Below are 15,804 nucleotides of genomic sequence, written 5' to 3'. Positions count from 1 at the left end.
GCCTACCTTACCTCTTGTCCACGGGTTAGCGGTGAATATTATTAACTGACTGCCTTACCTATAGTCCATCAGTTCAAAATTAGAGATGGCTATGCCCAAATAGACCTTGTATGGCCATGCCTGAAAAAAAAGGAAAAAAGACCTAATTCGATGCCTGTATTTTCCAATGTTGTACATCTTAGGTTATTTCAGTAACAGAACGTTGTAATTGACGTGAATATACCATAAATTGATGTTTGTGTATACAAAAGCACATTGAAGTATATACATACGATCTGATGTACGTGTAGATGTTATTCTCCTGCATAATATCGTATTGACAGGATGTACTCAAAGGTCGAAAGGATGATACGCCGCCTCTCCAGGATATCGAGCTTTAAACAAGCTCGAAAAATCCGGGATGTAGAGTTCCGGATTTAATGGACATAGTACACACGTGTATCCTCTACAACAACACTACGTCGGTAAGAGCAGCTGGATTTGGTTAATGACAGTTTAATAACTATTATATGAAAACCTTGCAGCGCATGTGTTTTGATTTCAGATGAATCTTTGCAACCATACAACCTATCTCTGACTGACTCAGTTTCGAAACTCAACTTTATTCCTCTTAAGTGAGGATTTATAAACTATGTTAGACATTAGGGGCTTGAACCAATCAGTGATGTGTCACTATAATACTAGGATCATTCATCTACAGTATTCTTCTGCCTTTGATTGAGCTAAAACCACAGCCAAACCAAATTCATTTCTAAAGATCTATAATACTAAGATCATTCATCAACAGTATTCTTCCTCCTTTGATTGAGCTAGAATCACGGCCAAACCAAATTCATTTCTAAAGATTTAACTGAATAAGTTCACGTTTTGTATTAAAATGATTTAGCACTAGAAACCTAACCTTCCGACGAAGTGGGTAAAACACGATAATTTTTATCTGAAACACGTAAAATGAGTAACGCCACAATATTGATTCAACAGAAAGTGAACATGGAATGGAATGAATCTGGACTTCTATACATATGAAACTATCACTTCTGTGTTACACAAGATCTAAGTGGTTATTCTTCCATTAAGTGTGATAGTTGTAATTCTCGTATTACACGTTACATTTGTCATCATTCTACCATTACAAGTCATTATTTTTCAACGAAAATAACCAAGTCGTTATTATTTCACTACAAGTCAGTGAAGTTTGGTGTAATTACTCTTCTACTGTGGTTATTATAAACTGTTGCTCTTAGGTTTAAGTTGCCCAACGAATAAGATTCGACACCCACCCCCCCCCCCCCAAATAAACAAAACAGAAATCAAACAAATTGTTCTCAGTGGCAAATTATTCGCAGTTTTCAGCTTAAAACCATCTGCTTTTTATTATTCTCTCATTTTTCTATTTTCTTGCTTATTGTAATTATCAGGAAAGTTGTCATAGACGGGTGTATTAGCTAAACATTAACTAGTATTGTAAAAAAGAAAGAGTTAAGTTAAATCGTAAAGTTCATTGAGAAGGAGTTCATTGACTCTTGAAATATCACAAACAAGGCTTTTCTCTTGCGCGTAATTAGAAATACGGCCCCACATGGCACGACTCTTCTCAGTGACGCTGCTAAGCGTATATGTACTTCTGCGTTGACATCGCGTGAAACCCTTTTTTTTATTGTAATCGCGTCGACATTCGCGTTACGTACTTAGCTTGACTAAAGTTTCAAACCAAACAACTCACTCTACCTCAAACACAATTATGGATTTATGAAATGACAACTTTTTTGGAGAAACGTATAAACAGCAATCAGGAAAGAGCTGTGGTATCTGTATGTATTCTTACGACAGTTGTATCTGATGCGACAAAACATTAATTGTAATATTTCGTACATAATGGAACAAACTGAATTTTTCTTTTAGGTAAGAAAAAAGATATAATTGAACATTTTTCTGCTATTATTCGATATTTAAATATTTTATTACTGCACTGCTGATAATACTTGAAACGGTTGTTTAAACATGGGGATTGTGTCAGGTGAATAAATGGTTGCTAATCTTCAACTAAACTATAACGTTTTTTTTCCCAAGACACGAAATAAACGCATTTAAGATACAGTAAAATCATAAACAGATGAAATGTGTTAAACCATCGCAAAAAGTTAAACACTGGACTGCTTTAGTAGTTGTTGTGCTGAATTAGCTTTACAGGGCGTTCACCCATAGCTCGTGTTCACGTGGCATGGAAAAACTGACTTGTAACCCTATTTCGTGAATCACTTGCGGGGTAGCGTCACAAGTGAGAGTGAACGTTCTTATTATTCCCCATATCTACAGAACCGGTTTCTGTCCGTCTTTGTACCTTGTATAATAAGATCTCGAATTCAGGAGTTTGAAGTATACCTCCTGCAGTGAAATCAACAGAACATTGGCCTTTGAGGGTTTATCCTTTTTTTTTTTCACTACACTCCCTGGTGCAATAGAAAGGTCTGTATACCTGTCATAGAAGGTCCTGACGTCAGACAGTTGATTACAGGAGTAAGAAAAGGTGCTAAAGCACTGAAAAAAGTTTTTTAGGTAAACACACACAAAAAAGTTACGAACTCAAGGTTAATTTTAAAATGACGGGATAAAAAATAAATTGATCGTCTTCAGGCTTTCTTTCACTCGACACCTTCTCTTGTGGGAAGTATTGTACAACTCACTACCGTACAGCAATCGCTGTCACGGTTAGTAACCTATACAACTATTTGTTATCAAACCTAGATCCTCTTGGCATGCAACAATATGTAGAATCATAAAACAGATCCTATTTTCCCACACCAATGTGCAATAATATTTAGGTCTATACAACAACATTCGTTATCAGGGTTAATATACTAAAATGTACTAAAAAAGTAGCTAACTATTAATTAGATTTAGGCTCACAATAACGTGTACAATTATAACACAAGGCTTTTACACAACAAAGGATTATCATACTCATAACTTACCAGAACACAACATGCATGACGCACTACAATAAGGTATTATTATACCTGGATTCGATTACTGCACAACAAAGTATTATCATACTCATAATTTACAAGCACGAAACGTGTAGAACCGTAGCATGACGTACTGCAATAAAGTGTTATTATACCCGGATTTTATTAGTAAACAACAAAGTATTAGCATACCCATAATTTACTAGTACGCAACGTGTAGAACCGTAGCATGACGCACTGCAATAAAGTGTTATTATACCCGGATTTTATTAGTATACAACAAAGTATTGGCATACCCATAATTTACAAGCACGAAACGTGTAGAACCGTAGCATGACGTACTGCAATAAAGTGTTATTATACCCGGATTTTATTAGTATACAACAAAGTATTAGTATACCCATAATTTACTAGTACGCAACGTGTAGAACCGTAGCATGACGCACTGCAATAAAGTATTATTATACCCGGATTTTATTAGTATACAACAATGTATTAGCATACCCATAATTTACTAGTACGTAACGTGTAGAACTGTAGCACGAAGCACTGCAATATAGTGTTATTATACCCGGATTTTATTAGTATACAACAAAGTATTATCATACCCATAGTTTACTAGCACGCAACGTGTAGAATCGTAGCATGACGCAAAGTAATAAAGTGTTATTAGCAATGTGTAGAATCGTAACACAAGGTCACAGGTTATCACACTCAAATTATGCTGTTACACACTGATAAATCTTCAGAAATGCAATACCCACCTTATATTGTCATACCCAGATTTTGTTGGTACACACCGTGTAAAGCAGCTAGTCATCACTACCCACCGCCAACTCTTGGGACACTCTTTTACCAACGAATAGTGGGATTGACCGTCACATTATAACTCCCTCACGGCTGAAAAGGCGAGATTTTTTTATGGGACAGGGATTCGAACCCGCGACCCTCAGATTGCGAGTCAAGCACCCTAAGCACTTGGCCATGCAGGGCAAAAACACGAGGGCAACTCAGAAAAACCACAGGATTTTCTTCCCCATACGAATGAAATTTGCATCTATTTGGTCAAAATTATAAAACAGAGAATGGAATACCACTAGTTTTGAATAACGTGCAGCAATAAATTCCTTAACGAAAGAGGAACAGTTATTGTGTTGTATTTGATAATTAATCTACAATCCAGATCCACCATCAATGCGTCTTATTTTCAAAACGAGAAAACGTTTTGAAAATATTAAAACTTTTGTAGGTGATCCTGTGTGCTAGCTACTTAACCTAGATCAATGCGTCTTCACATTAAAGAAGAAGGCTTTCTCCTGCAACATGACAATCCAGGCTATATGTTGCTCCTCACGTAACGCTACAATTGAGAAGTTCGGATGGACATTTTTTCCCCATCCGTCTTATAGTTCGAACTTTAAACCTTGTGATTTCTTTTGTTTGTTTGTTTGTTATTTCAAGAATCATTTGCGTGGACAAAACTTCTAACGAAATGACTTTCTTAAAGCATTGGTACGCAATTGGATTCGTAATATTCTGGTGAGCTGTATATTGCCAGTTCGGTGAAATGAAGGTGTGCGGCGAAAGAAATGAAATATGCTTAATAGTGACTATATTCAGAAGTGACATTAGGTCTCCCACATCTTCAGCATCATTAGTGTATATTAGTGTATATACAGCTCACCAGACGGTGAAAGAAATGAAATATGCTTAATAGTGACTATATTCAGAAGTGACATTAGGTCTCCCACATCTTCAGCATCATTAGCGTATATTAGTGTATATACAGCTCACCAGACGGTGAAAGAAATGAAATATGCTTAATAGTGACTATATTCAGAAGTGACATTAGGTCTCCCACATCTTCAGCATCATTAGTGTATATTAGTGTATATACAGCTCACCAGACGGTGAAAGAAATGAAATATATTTAATAGTGACTATATTCAGAAGTGACATTAGGTCTCCCACATCTTCAGCATCATTAGTGTATATTTTTTGTTGTAATCTGATATAATTAGCTTCCCGTTTCTTTCTGTACAACTTTTCCATATTGCCATAACATTATTAACGTTTCTATCTACGGCTAAAACTTGGCAGGCTTGAGAGATTTAATTTGAATTTATAGTCGTTTTTCCAAAGATTCATTACTCACCTATTCGTTTTATTTAGTTAGGTTTTCAGGGATTTCAGTAAACACATTTTTTTGTCAATCATAAGATCTTATATGGCTGACAGGCAGCCATGATGAATACCAAATTCTTCCTGTCATAGGCAGATAAGGCAGTCATTTTTTAAGTGTTTTTTTTGTCAGGCTAAAAATAAAATAAACACCATTTACAATTACATTTAAAACCATAAAAAAATATCCAATCTTTTATTTCAGGAGTAACACTATTCAACATTTATTAACAATGTACCAAACGTTTATAATATAACTATTGGAACAATAATCTCAACTCACATAGAAAACATTCGTAACTGACGAATACTCGCTAGTAGAAGTTTTCGTCAAAGAATGAGTAAGTCATCGGTTATTAAAGGTTACTCTCATAAAATTATAGTGTTGGGTTTGCACAATATTGTGACGTTTTACATGGTTTTGCTGCTTAGTCCGATGAAAAGCATATGTTTAACTGATCAGAGTCATCTAGTTATCAACGGTAAGCTTGAGAGTTTATCAAGCAAAAATTCGAAGTTCAATCCATGTGGTGGCCATAGCGTAGATAACCAATTATGTAGCTTTGTGCTTAACTACCAACAACAACAACAAAAAAACAAAAAACAGTTGACCAGAATCAAATGACTTTACTTTATGTTCTGCAAATATTATACATCTGTTTCTAAAAATAATTCATAAGGTAGAGGTAAACGTTTACACGATACTTCCTAAACAAATATTAAATATTTAAGAATAATTTTTTACAAGGTTCAAAAGAAAGACAAGTGAAAAGTACAAAAAAAAACGGAAGAATATATTAAGCTTATCAATGAAATTAAGAAAATCAAAACGACTCTCCTGACACGTTTCCATCTTTATGGTAACAAAATGAGGAGATAACGAAAAATTGTTAGATTTTATTTTTTTATCCATGTTTTTAAGTTTCACATTTTGTTAATGGAGTTGTTTTGGGCCAAACTACTGTTTTTTTCACTTAATTGCTTGTTTTAGAATTTTTGCACAAAGCTGCACAACAGACTGTCTGCACAGTCCTATAGTGCGGAGCGCGTTTTTGCGGCATCAAGACGTGAATGATGTACACTGGGAGTTACAGTCTGGGCACATTGACTATTAGGTCACGTCCGGTTCTGAGGTAAACTGTAACTCTGAAGAATGCAAAGATAAAATGTTAAAAACTGAATATGGTCTTTAAGAAGTCGATTTTTATTTATTATGTAGTACACCTATGGGTCAGAGGTAAGTTTACAGGCTTACAACACTAAAATCCAGGGTTCGATTCCTCATGGTGGACAGAGCGAAAATAGCGCATTGTATAGCTTTGCGCTACAAATCATTATATATATATTTCTCTCTCTTACGATTTGGTACCCCGGTGAGACAGCAGTAATTCTACGGAATTACAAGCTACAATCCGGGAAGGGCACAGCTGATAATTCAACATGGCTTTGCTCTAAAATAAATCGTATCATTTGAGAAGTTTACAACTGCTAGCCTTCAGTCGTTTAAGCAGAAAGTTTGAAAATGAAATTAGAAATTTAGTATATACACGAGATGGCTAAGTTATAGCATCTTTATATCAACTTTCGGTAAAACTTCGTAAGCTAATGCCATGTTTAGAGAAGACAGCAGTGATCACAGCTGTGGTTTGGTAATCCAGCAGTCATCGAGCTGTGGTTTGGTAATCAAGCAGCGATCGAGCTGTGGTTTGGTAATCCAGCAGTCATCGAATATTAGAGCTGTGGTTTGGTAATCCAGCAGTCATCGAATATTATAGCTGTGGTTTAGTAATCAAGCAGTGATCGAGCTGTGGTTTGGTAATCCAGCAGTCATCGAATATTATAGCTGTGGTTTGGTAATCCAGCAGTCATCGAATATTATAGCTGTGGTTTAGTAATCCAGCAGTGATCGAGCTGTGGTTTGGTAATCAAGCAGCAATCGAGCTGTGGTTTGGTAATCCAATATGAACGGTTTAGTTTATTAGAGAAACTAAAACATGATAAAATGTAATTATCAAAGAAAATGTTTACACTCAGTTATGTTTTTGACAAAAAGGCCGACTGAACTTTTTAAACTTGTTTTTAGGTAGAGAAAGGTCATATTATATACTGAAAGATCGCAACCGAAATACTACGCTGCATGAAACACAATAACTCGAAACATTAATTTACTTGATAGAGAAGAAGAAGAAATATATATATATATATTTACAGAAATAATATTTTCATATTCAAGAAAGAAAAACAATAAGAAAACCGTATTAATATCACCAGTATCCTTTAAATTTCACGTTTCCCAGGCTTCAAAGAACACAGACCACCTTTTTTCCATTACACACACAGTTTCTATATGCTCAACCCTTGCTACCTGTACCTAATGGTCTTACGCGAAGGGGAAATAATTGAGTGTTGCAGAAAGGTAATTTTTGGCCATTCACCTGTTTTTGTTTCCCGGGGGAACAACGAGTTCTTGCGAGCAACTTGAGGCCTGCAAACGCACGAGGCCCTAGTTAGGTTGCTTGTTGAGGCCATCGTACCCTTGACCTTGAAGATTATCCCCTTCTCTCCCTCTGGTGGAGATAAAAAAGATGCCATACGACTGTTGTTTTTATCGTTTCGAAGCAGTTAAAACACGGCTGAGTATACGTAAATAACAACGTTGGTAAATAAGGAAGCTATAGTTGCCATTGAGTCTGCCAGACCTAAATTTTAGATTTTGTAAATAAACAAATTTAATATGGCACCGCCATAGAAGTTACATTTTGTTTATTTAGCCCAAGTGTTCTTAACAAACAACTGTTGAAGTTTTAACATCAGCCGAAAAAATACATTCAAATTTTCGTAGAGCTATTTAAATATTCGGCTCCGCTCTTTTCTTTGTTAATGAGAAAACTGTTTACTTAATTTCATATTTACATCGAACTGTTGATAAGTGCATACTTTTCTAATAATAAAAGGGCGTCTATATGGTGTATCATGAAATACTGTTTAATCTTTCTGTCTCCACTCTATGCTTCCAAATTGCCACATCGGAATCAAAGAATGCACGTAGGTACTGCCTCAAACTGGATAGCTGATACTTTGTCTGCCGAAATGAAATTCATAACATGTGTTTTTTAAGTCCTGAAAATATTTCTCATAATATGTGCATATAAATTACATAATATATATAATTGAGAGAAAAACTGAATGGATAAAAAATAATGTACAAAGGAGATGAAAATGTTTTCCAAACAAGTTATTACCACGAAAAAGGGAAGAAAACATCTGCAGCCTAAAATTACCAGTTTATTAGTTTACACCTTAGATATCGAATCAAAGCAGACGATGTCCAGACAAAAGTATTCGAAAACCATATATGTATTTTAACTCAAATGCTATTTAATTAGTTTTTTCCTGCTTATTAATTAATTAATCCTCCTTGAACCAATTTTTTACTTATTAATTAATTAATCTTCCCCTGAAACCATTTTTTTACTTATTAATTAATTAATCCTCCCCTGAAACCATTTTTTACTTATTAATTAATTAATCTTCCCCTGAAACCATTTTTTTACTTATTAATTAATTAATCCTCCCCTGAAACCATTTGTTTACTTATTCATTAATTAATCCTCCCTTGAAACCACTTATATTTCTAAAGTGGAAGAAACCGATGATCTGTGTAAGAAAAGAAGCACAAAATGCAAAACTTCTCTCAGTATTTCATTTCATCGGCTCTACCGTTCTTTAACTTTTTTGTGTTTAAATGTTTGGTAACATTTTTTCAGCATCAATTTAATTTCATAAATTTATTCATGAATGCCGGTTGACTTTGCTTGAAACATATTGTAGTAAATCGATACTAGTCTTTCTATTTTATGAAGTTAAGCAACACATGAAATAAAAGCTGTAATAAAGGGTAACATTTTTACACTGATATAAATAATTCTTGCTACGTTGTTGTCTTATGCTTCAGATTATTGCAATTAGGTGGTGCTGATTGGCTAGACATTTCAAAGTTTAGTTGAAGATATATGTAAATATATTAACGTGTTTATTGTTTAATAACAAAATATTGCGCATGATACGAGAAGAATCTATGATAAACACTTTATCAAGATTTTAACGTACATCAAGGTTTTTCATGTTAACCGTCCACTGTAAAGTTATGTTAAGATATGGCTAAGAATATGTCATGTTAATGTTTCGTGTCTTGTTCGTTCAAACAGATTACATGCAGAAACGTAAACAATCAAGGATGGATCTCCGTAACAGTGACCCCGACGTTGGAATCAAGATTCTCCGTAGAGCTTCGTCCTGAACCAGCAGGGTGAGTTTTTGCTGTGTATAAAGTTGTTTGTTTGCTAGTTCCTCGGCTTGACGGTTGGTTTTCACAACACTGACACGTTAGTTCACTTAGCTGTAAACATGAGCACAGTGATTGTTGCTCATTAATAGTTTGGTTATTTTTCGGTAAAAAGATCAAACTCAGTTATTTAAATTTAATTAGTTAATCAAATTAAATTTTTAATATCACGGATAATTAGTTTTAGTGAAAACAATGCTTTTTGTTGTTGATTTAGCGCAAAGCTACACATGAAGCTATGTGCACTCTATCTGTCGCGGGGAATCGAACCTCGGATCTTAGCAATATAAATCCATAAACATACTGTTTACCCAGCGGGAGGGGGTGAGAGTTAAACCCGAAAGTGCATCAAAGTAACTTAGTACTAGATGCCAGAACTGACTGCAAAAACTGGAAAATTCTTCTTTACAATGAAAAAATAAAATCAATGTGTTTGTGTGTGTGTGTCCAAACAAAACCTACAATAAAGCGTGTTTCAAAAGCCGATACCCTGTGTAAAAACGATGTTCAAGTGACTGTTTTACATTAAGTTAGGTCTTTGAATAATCTACCTTTCATAACTGTCTCATGGTGACCCGGTGACGTAGAAAGTCATAAATCATAACTGTCATTTAATTGTTCTAGGTTAACCGTTATCTCTTTTACTACCAACTTTATACCTTTTTGATAAAAAAAAAAGCAGGAAAAGATTAGTATTGTATTTTTAGTAACATGTAATTGTAAATTAAGTGAAGGGTTTAGACAAGGTAACGTCAGATTAAAAGATTGCTATGACTCCACTGTCAATATGAATCCACCTCTATGAAACTACTATCAATAATGTCGAGAAAGTTTTATAACGTTACAGGTCAACTATCCAGATAACTGTTAAAAATAATTTTATTGTTTACACGTAATAATAAGTTTGAAAAGTCTGAGGTTGTGACATTGTTTACTTAACTCGTCTTACAAGAACATTAGGAATGCTTTCTACAGTGAATAGAAACATCAGATCGTGGTTAAAACAATAGATGCGGCAGACTACATTACACAGATTACATTTAGCTACAAATCTATGTTCAACTATTTTGTCATATAGTATTTTGTAATATCTACTTTTTTATTTAATACTGAGATGATTTTTCTAGCGCAAGAGCATTCGTATGGAATGAATTACTCTAGTTTTATACAGAAACAAACGATTAAAATTTTACAGGCTGAAAAACCAAGCAGAGGCTTATATTTCAAATTTTTATACAAGTTTTTAAATATGTATTTTATTTTAATCTCCTAGTTGTAAATGAAGATTAAAAAACATTACAAAAGTTGTCAAAAAAGAACACAACTGTGGGTATTCAGTGGTAAATAACGAGGATAAAATAATTTAGTTAGTTTAATTAGGCAATATTGTTCGAGCAGGATTTAAATTTTATACACATTAACCACGAAAACACATAATTTTGTATATTTCCACAATGATACTTATATCTGAAATGCAAATTCACATTTATCAGGTTACACTCCCCGGTGGATCAGCGGTAAGTTTGAGGGCTTATAACGCTAAAATTTAGGACACATGGAAAAAACAGGACACATCGCAGATAGCTCTCTACTTAGTCTGTGTACTTAGTCAAACAAATAAGTTGTCCTTCTATAGATAAAATATAGGTATAAGTTTGAGGCTCACAACCCGAAACTAAGAGAGGGAAAAGTACAGATTCTTTCGTTCACATGTAATGTTTTATTGCTTGAAACTCTGGAAAATAGTTTTAAGTTCACATTTAATGTTTTAAGTAAGCGACGAGGAGGAATTAAAGACAAATTAACAATTTCCCTTTCGGCCAATTACAATGTACTCATAATCCCCAAACAGTATTATTGATAAGTGATAAAAAAACACACCAAAACTAGTATACTTCAAACCCTCGTTGTTCCTTAAAACATTCTAAACAACCTTTAAACTACATTTTTAAAACAATATGTATGTTACGGTCTGTTCCCTATTGTTAACCCCTAAGGAAAAAATTACATAACACTGGAGTTTATTTAATAATTTTTAAAAAAAGGACCTTTTAATCAATTACATCTTTAGCATTCCTGCATCTAATATTGAAAACATATAGCAAAGCCTAAGGCCTAAATCACACGTATTGTAAAAAGCTGAAACAATGGATTAATTTTCAAAGCAATATCTTCCACGTGGTTGATATTATCTTTAAGATTAAATCATTATTAATTTTAATTTAATTTAATATTTTCTATCCTAGGATTCTCTATGTGCGAGTGAGGGCCGTAGCAGTTGTGAAAGTGTCAACAATAGTATGTGTGTACTCGAACTTCACTCATTAATATTTATTTACAGATCTAATATTTGGTTTCTGAAGATCCTAGCAACTGTGAAAGTATAAAAAATAATATGTACTTGAATTTCACTCATATATATTTACAGACCTAATATCTGATTTTTGAGGACCTTAACAGCTGTGAAAGTGTAAACAATAGTATGTTTTTGAACTTCATTTATATCTAATTACAGACTAAGTATTTGATTCCCGAGGACTCTAGCAACTGTGAAAATGTAAACAACAGTATGTACTCGAACTTCACTCATATTTATTTACAGACTTAATGTTTGATACCGAAACGCAATATGCTTTTGCAAATTGTAAAACCATCGAAAACAAGAGGGAATCCTCAACAGCCGCGGCACTTGAATTTTTTAAGGCAGAATTATAGTACGTTAATTTATAGACTTTTTTTTTTCTTCTTTTTATTGGCTATATATTTGTGCACCAGTATTACCAAGCGTGGGGCGCACGCGTATACCAGATTCAATTTTATTTTCCATCAGGATTACCAGCCTACTCTAAAATTGAAATTATTTTAGGCAGGATTAGAGTAAACGCATCAATCGAAAGGGTTTGACCACTTGAGTCCAAAGCTGTAATTAGATCTGAAATCAGTTAAGAGATGGGGGAGCTATGAGCTAAAAGTTTGTTCTTGAAGAAAATAAATTAAAAATTCAGGGCCGTTCTATGAACCGCTATGCCCTGGCGAAAAAATCGGAAATTTTGCGTCCGCCTACGTTCACCAACCATAAAATACTTAGCTTTAGAAGTCAGACAATAATTCCTATAAAATACTCAAAACAATACGAGTGCGAATTGGTCCTATGGTAGAACTGTAGGTTTCGGACTCTAGGCGATACTACAAAATATCCCCCGCACTTTAAGCTGTGGATGCATTATAAGAGCGACAGTCACTCCCTTAGTATGGATTGTGGGCGGTAGAGTGCTGCTGACTGTCTGTCTTCTTTCTGGTCAGCAGTTCAAAGTTAGGGATGTCAGCAGATAGCATTAGTAACCTTGCTATAAATAGAAGTACAAAAACACATACAAATAATCATAATTTAATTGGGCAACTGAAAGTGGACAATTAATTTCTTTTCAATTATGACTATATATATAGTTATATTTAGTAGTTCCATTTTAGTTTTAAGTCACTAAATATTTTATGAAACCTACGCTGAAATATTATTCATTGTATTTGCTTATATTTAACCTACACAACCAAATTGAAGTAGCACTTATTCTAGGTTAACTGTAAAAGCTTATGTTTCATTCCAATCTGCCCCTTGGGTGGCTCAGCAGTAAGCTTGAGGCTTATAACACTAAAATTCGGTTTCGATACCTGTGTGGGCAGAGCACAGACAGTCCATTGTGTATCTTAGGCATAACAACAAACAAACAAAAATTTGAATCTATTTTCAAAACCACGCTCTCAAAAATTCTCTGAAACCGTATGATTTTTTCTGATTATCTAAGTTTTTGATAAATATCTCTAAATGTTACATTGTCACCACTTTTCTTTCGTTGTTCATTCAAGCGTTGGCAGATGTATATAATATTTCTCTCTTTCAGTTTTAATTGTTTATGTATAGTGATTACTGCTTGATTTATATAGAAAAAAGACTGATATACACACGAGTTGATCTTGTATGGTCTAGTAATATCTCAAACTTTTTCTCAATTAGCATAGATTATAAGATAACCATTACTTTGTTCTTTTCCAATCTTAAGACCGTTCCTTTCCCAGGGCGAGCCTGCCTAAGGGCAGTTTTAATATTCCTGTCTTTTTTTTATATATAATGAGGGACAGTAATTCTTATAGTACACTTTCTCCCCACTGTGGAGATGTTTAGAGACAGGCTCCTAACTTTCAGCTTTCCACAGGTTAGAAAATCATGTTATTCTCAGAAAGAACATATAACAATTATATAACTTTCTTCTGTTCAAGGAACAGTTTGTTATAGCAAGTTCTTGAAAGAAAAACAAAAAATGGATAGTTATTATAAAACTGAATGTGAACCGTGCTACACTTTTCATGCTATGTGAATGTTCTGATAGTTATACCGACTTTGTGCGTCGTTTTCATTCATTTTTACCATTTTCTTCCTTTATGAATTCGAAATTCAAACTTTTGTTTGTTGTTTTAACAGGGCTGGCAGATGAAGAGTTACAGAAATAAGAATTTATCAAGACAAGAATTGAAGAAATTTCGTAACTACCTACGTTCTATAAGAAAAAAGCTGCCCAAATGCGAATATTAATAGTAAATAAACTAAATATAACATATAAATTTAAAAATACGAGCATATTATGTTAGTTAAGTGCGTTAAACTTATTTAATGCTTTTTGAATTTTATATTGCAACTTCAAATTTGATTCAAATCTATAATTTAATAAATAACTTTAATAAAGATGTTATTACAATTTAAAACAAAATATTTTGGTTCTGGTTTCGGAGTACTTTTAAAAAACATGTTTATACGTTTAATTGCTTTGGTGTAGACTCTTTTCAATTACAATTTGAACAGTTTGATAAACATGATAAAACAAGGGAAGTATTTTTAACAAGCGGTAATATTTTTAATATAATGTATTAAACTCAAAATGGGTCATTTTTTATCGCTATTAAAAACAAAAATAGAGCATGTGTCTTATGTAGTCCGGTCGATAGTAATTCGATGTCATAAAATGTGTTCTGTTCTCTGTGCCGTCAAATTTATGCTTGAGTTTGACCTTATAACATTCACGAAGTATGTGGCAGCATATAAATTTTCACTTCAATCGCTGTGTTTCGGAGCACGTGTTACATGGGAAGGAGCTGAGTTTCGGAGCACGTGTTACATACGAAGGATATGTAACTATTTTTCAATCTAAAAGCTAATCAAGCCTTCGATGTGTTATTAAATATAATTTATCTGTCTGGCAAATGTCTGCAAGTTTTCTTCGACTGGAGGGTAAATAAGTCACACTTAGAATTCATACCTGTGTAACTTTTTCTGTGACTTGACAACATATTCATAATTCTTATTGGTTTATGCTCAAAATATTTCCATAAGTCAGGGTTAGACAATATAACGTACAAATGTTCAAGAAACCACCGAAAATTAGTACAGATTTGTTATTTCGTAAAATGGCAAACAGCATGTCATTAAACATTGTAATGCTTTAGTTCGTTCTTGTTTAATCGAGTTTTGACCAAACTTTGCTGTTTTTATTTTGTTATATATATATATTGCTCAGTTGATAAACTATGCTAGTTTTTAGTTTGTGTTATTGTAGCTAAACTTTCATCAAACATTTATTTCTAGTTTGGTTCAAGTTAACTTACCGTTTAGATTTTATTTCTTATGGATGTGAATCTTGTCACTATATAGATCCAGGAATTCCTAATGATATGCAATTCCCAATATTATTCTTACGAAGCTGGTTATTAATCCGAAACGCTGATTTTGTTTTTGTTTTTAAATTCGTGGCGAAATAAGTATTTAATTTTAATTTAAGTACTTACTTAATACGTAAAAAGAGAAGTTACAACAGAATATATACAGAATGTTCAATAAACAAATGTGATAATCATATAAAGCTTTTCAGTCCACTAGTGTCACGGTTCTGTCTTCGTATTTTTTTTTATTTTTATTTTTTATTCCTGTAAACTCCCAGTGGAGCATAGGGCCGCAACAACACCTCGCCAACGGAAGGTGTTGTTGCAGTTACTTGTAGCAGGTTGGTTTCTACGGGATGGAGTTGCTAGCCCCGCGCCCAACCCTCCCCCTTTCTCATCCTGGACTTGGGACCAGGCAAAGGCGGAGGTTGGCATGTTTGGTGTGACGGGGATTCGAACCCGCGACCCTCAGATTAAGAGTCGAGCGCCCTAACCCCCTGGCCATGCCGGGCTACGTAGGGATTAGTGGTTTTAAATCTGTGAATTTAATGTGTTTAACTATAGCTATATTTTTGTAAGGAAGACAAGAGTCTATAACAAGTA

General features: G+C 34.0%; 1 protein-coding gene across 1 annotated transcript in view; it reads left to right on the top strand.

The window, feature by feature from the left end:
• The window catches only part of LOC106468738, a 19,256-nt gene extending 3,761 nt beyond the window's left edge, over positions 1-15,495 (top strand). Inside the window, exons 2-3 of the mRNA XM_013929186.2 lie at positions 9,356-9,456; positions 13,970-15,495. Of these exons, the coding sequence (XP_013784640.2) occupies positions 9,356-9,447 (92 nt within the window). The 3' untranslated portion in view covers positions 9,448-9,456; positions 13,970-15,495. The remainder of the gene's footprint in view (positions 1-9,355; positions 9,457-13,969) is intronic.
• Positions 15,496-15,804: the final 309 nt, after the last annotated feature.

This window comes from Limulus polyphemus, unplaced genomic scaffold (assembly GCF_000517525.1).
Source record: "Limulus polyphemus unplaced genomic scaffold, Limulus_polyphemus-2.1.2 Scaffold91, whole genome shotgun sequence".
NCBI lineage: Eukaryota > Metazoa > Arthropoda > Merostomata > Xiphosura > Limulidae > Limulus > Limulus polyphemus.
The sequence above is the reverse complement of the archived record's forward strand: the minus strand, read 5'-3'. Positions and strand labels throughout refer to the sequence as shown.